This window comes from Carex rostrata, chromosome 13, assembly GCF_964058835.1.
Source record: "Carex rostrata chromosome 13, lpCarRost1.2, whole genome shotgun sequence".
Classification (NCBI taxonomy): Eukaryota; Viridiplantae; Streptophyta; class Magnoliopsida; order Poales; family Cyperaceae; genus Carex; species Carex rostrata.
This window is the reverse complement of record NC_135930.1, coordinates 9,022,964-9,032,038: the sequence shown is the minus strand read 5'-3', so window position 1 is coordinate 9,032,038 and position 9,075 is coordinate 9,022,964. Positions and strand designations below refer to the sequence as shown.

Genomic DNA, 9,075 nt, shown 5'->3' with positions numbered 1-9,075 from the left:
TAGTGTTTTGAATTCGGGGTCGGGTCAGGTCCACACAGTTCGAACCTGCTCGGTTCATGGGTCAGACGGATTTACGGGTTCGGTCGGGTCGGATCCGGTAGGTCCCATTTTGGAGGGTTAGATTAAATCCGTGCTTGATCCTTGATTCAAATTTAGCACGGATCGGTTCGGATCTTATTCGGGTGTTTTTTTTTTTTTTTAAGACAACGGCAAATTTTTTTTTAAAAAAACAGCACCAATTTTTTCTAAAGAGCTAATCAACTAATAAATTAAAATCATTATAACATATCTAACCAATAACAAATAAAATTAACATAATATATTAAACATAAATATAACATTCTTAAAAAAAATCTAACCTATTGAAAAATAAATCTAACACATTAAAAATAAATCTAACATTTTAAAAATAAATCTAACCTATTTTGAATTAAATCTAACACATTAGAAATAAAACTAACATATCTAACCAATTTAAAAATAAATCTAACATCTTTAAAATTAATTCGACACATTAAAAATCCACTAAGCATTTTTAAAATACAAAACATAAATAAATGTGTAGTTTCGGCCTATGTTTCTGGCCGACCATAAACAGAGGCTGAAACTGTACAAATCTAATGCAATTTAAATTCAAAAACTGAGGTCCGAGTACGAGTTAGTACGGGTCTTTGGGGGTTTGGTCCGGGTTAGTACGGCTCCGTGGGGGGTTAGTATGGGTTTAGGTCCGATTTAGTACGGGTTTAGGGGAGACCGGGTCGAGTTTGGACCAGATTTGGTTCAGGTCGGATTTTCAGGGGTCTAAAATAAAAAAGCCGGACCAAACCCATGCTAGATCTGACCCTGGAGTTGGTTTGGACCGGTCCTAGAGTCTAACTTGGGTTGGTTCGAATCGGGTGCGATCCCCAGTTCTGCTGGGTCGTGTTACACCAAAAAGGTATAGTACAAAGTTTCAGTACAGCAAGCTGTACCTTTTATCCTTAAATACACTTTAAGTTCAGATTGCAAGTGGACAATCCTATCGCGTAGTATATTATCGGGTGTCGATCACAGGGACGGTTCAGATCTAAACTGGCCTCAACCTAAATTACTTAGAAACTAGAAGTTTGACAAGGTTAATTTTAGGTATTTATGGTCCTAACAATTCAATGACAACAATTAAATGCAAGAAAGTAAATAAACTTCATTTCGATTAATAAAAAAAGGCGTTTCTAGGGTTATGACTTTATCTCAGTTCTGCCTCGAGGAACCCGGTCCGCGTAGTGTCCTATGCGAGCTGTATCTAGTGTACGTGGACTGGGTACTGTCATACGCGATCCGCGTGGCCCCCGAGTGAATGCAGCAATTACTATTTCTTTGTGTTGTTCCTTTGTGTAAGGTTCTACTGACCAGACTTAATGTTCATAAACCTCAACTGTCGTTTGTTGGTTCATTAACTTGGTATGGAATTGCAATATGTGCCCCCGTCAGATTTTAGACCTCAACTGTCATATGTTGGTATGAATTACCTAGTTACTTGTTTGGTATACTAAAGGTAAACTCTATCCGTTGATATGAGGAAATGTTCACCTTTCGGCTACTAGTTGGTTTCACCTTTCGGATCATTAATCCTACCTCATGTACTTAGTTTGGTTGAGAAATTATTGGGGCCAAAGTACCTTCTAGATGTGCGCAGTCATCTAGTGGTAAACCAATAAAAATCAAACAATTTAATATAAGCAATTAAAATCAAACACAATCAAGCAAACACAAATTTCAACACAAAGATTCAATAAGTAACATGCAAAACAAAACATTCGATTACATCACAACCATAGAAACTAAAAGATCTACTCAGACATAGTTCTAAAGCAAATAAAACAGATGAATCAAAATTTTCTGGTTTATTACAATATTATGCCATGCTTGATTGTAGCATAAGTTATAGAATAAGTATCTTATTTTGCATTTATGCTGCTAAACATAAATAAATAATGATGGAATAAAATATCATAAGAAATCACTTATGCTGTTATAAATTAACTCACTTATTTAGATTGCATAACTCATAACTTATGCCGCGTCTCTCCTCTTATATTAACCCACCTATTCAAGTTTAATCCATGACTCAACTTGAATCAAAGCCAAACAAAAATATGTTATACCGTAATAACTTGGAATAAGCAACTTATTCCATCATAACTTTAATCCACAACTAAATATGACCTAAGTTTTAAGAAATAAATAAATTACGAGAATAATTTAGGTATAACTCATGAATAATTTGATTTGTAAAATGAACAATAATTACGAATAGTTTTGAAATAATTTGAAAATATGTTTTAAGAAATCCATCCATTTGGAAGGTCTGAAAAAATATAATTTACAAATGATCGGCAAATTATTCGGAAGCTCGTTACAATGGTTTCCACTACAAAGCATACTAATAAATTCAGAATTTCACAATATGTAAATTTCGTTTTAAATTATTTTATGATAATATAATTTAGAAATAAATATAATTTTGTACAATACAAATAATACATAATTTTCTATAAAGCAAAAGTTTTGAATTTCATAATTCATGTATAAATCGAAAGTAATACGCGACTCTTACAATTTTTTAAGTTATAAGCACTGCACAAGATATTCGCGATCATTTGTATTTAGTTATTCGTAAAAAATATGGTATAAATAAATAAAAATGTAATATGTAAAATAACTGGAAAAATTAATATAAGCCGCGCGATAAAACCGTGAATCATACATCTAGTGACATGTGACATAAATACAGATATTTCTTGATATCTTGTCCCATCTCACGGCTAAATTAATTTCTTTTTCATTTTACAAAATTGTAGCGGAGAGCATAAAAATATAAGATCCAGGCGAAATTGAAACGTTCAATAAATCTATGATTTAAAAAAGAATCCTCAATTAAAAACAAAAGCCCGTCTGATGCAAAGCCGGCCCAAAAATGACCCAATAATAAATTTTAATATACTTTATAAGGTCCAATATACATGTCTTCAGCCCATTAAATGTTAGAGTGATAGACTCTCAAGCAAATTGAAACGGACGGTCTAGATTTACTCTCAGCTGGTGTGTGTTTGGGGATTGCGCAGGGCCAGTATTTTTTTGCTTTGAGATTCGTACTAATTTAGAGAAACGATTATGAACTGTTCGTTTCAATTGTCCTCATCAGTCAGGTCTAAAGCACAATCATTAAAAGGTCCCCCCTGCAATCCTCTTTGGCGGATCGGATGAGTGCGTATCCTCTGAGATATCTCACCGTGCATAGTGACAAATGAATTATTCAAGATTGGTTCGGCGGGATGAAAAGTTCGTGATTCGGAAATAATTCAGGTATAATTCGAGAATAATTTGGTCTCACAAGAATGAAAGACAAAAATCCAATTTTTTTTTTGCATTTTTTTGTGAATAATTGTAATTCGTATTTTATTCATAAATAGTTGAATAATTTGTCACGCGGGACCAACTGTACGGTGCCTATTTGAGGATAGTGCGGGGTTGTATTAATTGTGCTTTGTGATTCGTGCGTACGTATTTGAACGGTTGAGATTTTCCAATAAGTCACGCACTTCGTGAGATATCTCAGAGGATGCGAATTCCGGATGGAATTGGCACAAATTTTGATCGAACGGTCCAGAACTAAATTAAAAATTTTAGTTACCTCCCCTCTCGCTTCCTCCGGTTCTTCGAATCTTGGAATTCGGACAAACGGAGAGATTCAATGGCAGCGAGAACTCAGCAATCCGGCGACGAATTCGCGGCGCAAATTTCCGCCATGTCGAAATCTCAGCTCTACGATCTGATGTGCCAGGTTAAGGTGGGTTTCTATCCCCCGCCCCTACTTTCTTTATTAGGTTTTAGCGAAGAATTTCTTTTCTACACCCGTAAAATCTCAAAAGTAGTCGTGTATTACAAAACCCTTCCCCAATTTGATGCGCAAAGCGTACAGAGCGTCCCTTCTTCCAAAATCATTTTGTTCCGTGAATGTGATAGAGACGAAGGGGTGAATTTGGAACTTTTTGGATAATAAAATCGAACTCTTATGGGAAATATATTTTTGTGACCATATGCTGCAATTTCATGAATCTTTGGGTTTATATGATGTTTTGCTGGGGTTACACAAAGACAATATATTTCTCTCATGTACATATTGCTTCTTATTTTTTGCAGATCGAAAATTATTCTTGAAAGCAATCATTGTATGATCTTTGTGTTGTTGCAGGGTTTATACAGGACTATATATTTCTCTCATTTACTTGTTGCTTGTATTCTTGCAGATTGAAAATTATAGATAATTTATATAATGCCCAACATAACTTTGTTATTTAGATATTTCCCCATTGAAATTCTAAAATTAGTTATTTCCCTATCTTAACTCACTAATTTTATAAATCTCCCCACTTCTTATCTTAATCAATTAAAAATACATATTAATGTTAATAAAAACAGAAAAAGACAATTATAGCCTTACTTTTAACATACTGTAGCATGCCCTTCCCCATCTCTTCTCCTCTTCCCTGGACCTCCCTTCCATGTCTAGGGGCCTCCCTTCTCTTTATCTTTCAAATTACTCATTACTGTATTCCCTCTCCCTGCGGTACGGTCTGATCACACACCTTTGGCTCGGTGAAATCCATGCCATCATCAACTTCACCTTAAGCAACCAGAGAAATCATGAAAACTCATAAGTTGATATGATATCAGGTGAAGGAGTTAATATGATGTCAGATGAGCCTTATAAGGCTATAGATCATCCAACAATATACATGTACATTATTGATGTATCATACATAGTTGTTTGAGACTAATCAAACAACGAGATAGAATCAGAGAAAGATGGAATAAACAACGAGAGGGAATAAAGTGAGTTCTTGAAGGAGAGAGGGGGGTGGGGGGCACTAGTCACTGTTGAGAGGTCCAGGGAAGAGGAGAAGAGACGGGGATGGGCATGCCACAGTATTTTAAAAATAAGGCTATAATTGTCTTTTTCTGTTTTTAATATTTTTATTAATACTAATATGTATTTTTAATTGATTATGATAAGAAATGGGGATATTTATAAAATTAGTGACTTTAGATGGGGAAATAACTAATTTTAAAATTTTGATGGGAAAATATCTACAAATCACAAGGTTATGATGGACATATATATAAATTTCTCAATATTATGTGGTCTGTTTAACTGTGTATTTGCTTATTAACTTGTTTGATAAAATTATATGCTACAGGGACCTCCATACAACACGTATGTTTAGCCAGTTCAACTAATGCTTTGTACTTCGAATTCTGTTGGTGTCTGGATATCTTTGTAGAAATTTGTGTATTTTTTTTGTCTTTGATATTTTTGAGGCAGGAACTCAGCTACAATTGTTGTGTAGAAGTATATGCCACTTTTTAAACCAATGCACAAGTGGCTGTGTATCTGACAGAGGACATTAGGAATAAAAATTATAAGCATTATCATATGCAAACAAGATAATCTGTTTGCTGACTAAGTGTTATGTGGCATGCCAGGTCATGATAGAAAAAAATCAGAATCAAGCGCGGCAGGTACTAATCGATAATCCTGTTTTGACTCGGACCTTGTTCCAGGTATGTAATTACCTTCTCCCCAATCCGATGTACTAAAAGATAAAAGAATAAATAACTGTTTTGTTTTATAATTGTAACTGGCATTGTCAAGTCCTATTCTGGTACCATACTTGTCTTTGACCCTTAACTGGTTTAGCAGGGAATGTTCTTCTTATTGGTCTGATTTCAGTGTATTTGGGGTTTTTGTACTTAATTTCGGTCACACTCACACCTTTATGGTACCGTGTAGGTTCACTCCGTATGGTATTTTTATTTCAGACTATGTTCTTTTAGATGTACTTACTATTCTTCTGTTGGAGTTGTCCCAATATTTAATGTCACCTAATGGTCTCAGATTATGTTTTAGCCCTCTGATATATTAAGAACTTGTATTTCCCTCTGCAGGCTCAAATTATGCTTGGAATGGTCCATCCTCCTAAAGTGGTATAGCCTTTTTGTTCCTCAACATAACCTCTCTTCAATCAAGATATCTCATATCTCCTCATTTTTGTTTTAGACATGATATCATTACATTTTTACTATTCAAACAGATGCCCAACATCCAGCCAGTAGCATCTCAACCTGAACCTACACAAGCAACCAAGCCCGAACCTGAACCCAAACCCAAAGCACCTGCACCTGCTTTACCTCCACAACCACCATCCTCTTCTTTATCTTCTTTGAATCTCCAACCCCACCCAGTACCAGCACATTCTAACCCATTAAATCAACAACCACCATCCCTCCAACAACAAAATATATCAGCAGCACCACCATCCCCATCATTCCCTCCACAATTTAACCTACCATCCCATTTTCCAGCGCCACCTGTGCCCTCGGGTGGGAACTTCAACCAGCCACCTCTGCAGCCTCCAATGTCACAGCAGCCCAGGATGCAGGTGCCTGCCATGCAACAGCATTTCTCAAATCAGATGATGATGATGATGCCAAACAGTGGGATTGGGTTTCAGCCCAGTGCTGTATCTGGGCCTGGGATGCCTCCCCGATCCACTTTTCTTGTAAGCTTCCATATTGTATTTTTTTTGTGTTGGTGGGTTGATAATTGGTTTTTGTCATGCTATATGCTATGGTATCTTTCTGGTTCACTACCGACACTGATCCGACTAATTCATACTGGTACACGATAAAGCTGATTTTGTTTTGGGTTTTCTTTGTGAATATTCATTCTCTGGGGATGGTTTTCTTGCCAGGATTTGATGTTAAGGGAATCATCTGAGCTTTAACTTTTCATCAACCCTAGATTTGCTTTCTCATTGACATTTGAATAATTAATTGATATCACAGAACAAAATGTTGACCCTTGACAAAGCTAGATATGTGCATTTTCTGTTGATTAATTGGGGTTTAAAATTATTGCGTAGCCAAGTGGGATGCCTTCGTCTTCTTTTCCTCAAGGACAACCGCCGCTGCCTAACCAACCACCCCCTCATCAAATCTACCAGGTTCCATCTTCTGTACTTTTCATTTCTAACTCTAGCTTCTATTGTTTTCTTATTCCTTCTTAAATTTATTTAAGGTACACTCTATTTCATAGTTAGTTAGCTTAGAAATATGAATTAATGTTTTTTAGGGTGGTGGTTCCCACATGAATGTCGAATATGGTTTGCATTCTGGAATGCACATGCCGTCTGACAGACTGGGCCCTTGGGGAGCATCAGGCCATCCTGAAATGCCTTCTTCAGCTAGGCCGCAGATGCCAGGCCCACCACCGCCATTCATGTCCAACCCGATTGGCCAACCTATGGCCGGGCAAGCCTCTCGCCCGCAATCGGTAATTTTCAATCATTGGAGACCTAAAAGATATTAATAGACAGTGAAAATCTGCATTGACGGCGATTGCATAATCAACAAATTGAAAATTTTGACCCAATGTTTCTGTAATTGCCAAACAGCCCTTTATTGTGGAATTTATTTATAAATGAGAACATATGCCATTTAGTTTAGTTAGCCTTTAACAGTTAATTTCTATTGTACTTAAAAAATATGGTCAAGTATGTATGGCATAATGATGAAGCACTTAATTTCTGTAAATATACCGAGTTCAATTTACTTGGGAAGCATATCCCCTCAGGTATTGCACATGCAATATACTTAAGGAACAGTCCAGATTTAATCCCAGCTGGGCCAAAAGAAAAAGGGGGAATTTCACGTATACCCCTCAAAAACTTCAAAATTACGTATTTCCCCCTCTAAAGTTTGAAATTACGTATTTCCCCTCTAAACTTCAAAAACTCACAAATTTATCCATTTTATTGTATTTTATATTAAAACTCATTCTAAAATCTTAAAATACCCATTTTACCCTTTATTAAAAGCATATAAAGCCCATCAAACTCAAATTTAAATCTAAAGGGTTCCTCTACCGTTTGATCCGTGTGCATCGCATTAAGATCTGTGCATAGTGCTTCAATTTCATGTTGATCTAGCATGCACGGATCTTAAAGCAATATTGATTGGTGCGCATCGCATTAAGATCTGTGCACGTCACATCAATATATGTGCGTGTTCACATTAAGATTTGTGCTGATCTTGTGCACAGATATTTAAAAGCAGTTTGGACGGTAGAAAAATTCTTCAGATTCAATTTTGAGTTTGATGGGATTTATATGCTTTTAATAAAAGGGTAAAATAGGTATTTTATAAATTTAGAATGAGTTTTAATATAAAAGACAATAAAATGGGTAAATTTGTAAGTATTTGAAGTTTAAAGGGGGAAATATGTAATTTCAAACTTTAGAGGGGGAAATATGTAATTTTGAAGTTTTTGAGGGGTATATGTGAAATTCCCCCAAAGAAAAACGGTGCCTATTGTAACTATAGGGGGTCAGCTTTGAGATTCGTGCCAGGTTAAAGAATGGTCTGGATTTAATAATTGTACCGCAGGTAACCTGAGTGGATGTGGATTCATTGACTTGAACACTTTACTTAAAAAGAAAGAAGATATTCTCAAGGTTTTGTCTGCCCTGGAACCCAACAGTCCAATTTATGTGTAAAAGCAGTTTTTTTTGTGTGTGCAAATTTCTCATTGAAAGATGTGTTGGACTTATAATGGACTTATTGTTTCATCCAGTTGACACAAGAGATGCAGAAGGCCTTGCTAGAGCAGGTTAGGAGCCTGACGCCCGAGCAAATTCACATGTTACCTCCAGATCAGAGACAACAGGTGCTTCAGCTGCAGGACATGCTACGATGATTCATTTCTAGCGGAGAGCATCTATTTAACTTTTGCCATCATGTCAGATAGTCCGGTGATGGGACTTGCTTGGTATCATTGTTTTAGGCGAAATATAGTGTTGGGGTTTTTTTTCTTTTCTTTTCCTTTTTTATGTAGCAGCTAGTCATTTGTGGAGTCATGCTACAATGAAAGGTAGGTTGCTTTTGTAGAATTTGCTTGCTGTCTCAGAATATGATAGAATTTAATGCCAGTGGTTAATCTATTTTGTGCTGAAATATTTCTTAACTGAAAGTGCC

General features: G+C 36.0%; 1 protein-coding gene across 1 annotated transcript; it reads left to right on the top strand.

Annotated features, from left to right (window-relative positions):
• The first annotated feature begins 3,648 nt into the window (after positions 1 to 3,648).
• Positions 3,649 to 9,075, top strand: ESP1 (hydroxyproline-rich glycoprotein family protein). Its single transcript, XM_078313848.1, has 7 exons — positions 3,649 to 3,829; positions 5,527 to 5,604; positions 5,989 to 6,027; positions 6,135 to 6,602; positions 6,966 to 7,046; positions 7,175 to 7,375; positions 8,675 to 9,075. Exons 1-7 carry the CDS (start codon positions 3,734 to 3,736, stop codon positions 8,795 to 8,797), a joined length of 1,086 nt encoding a protein of 361 aa, XP_078169974.1. The 5' UTR covers positions 3,649 to 3,733; the 3' UTR covers positions 8,798 to 9,075.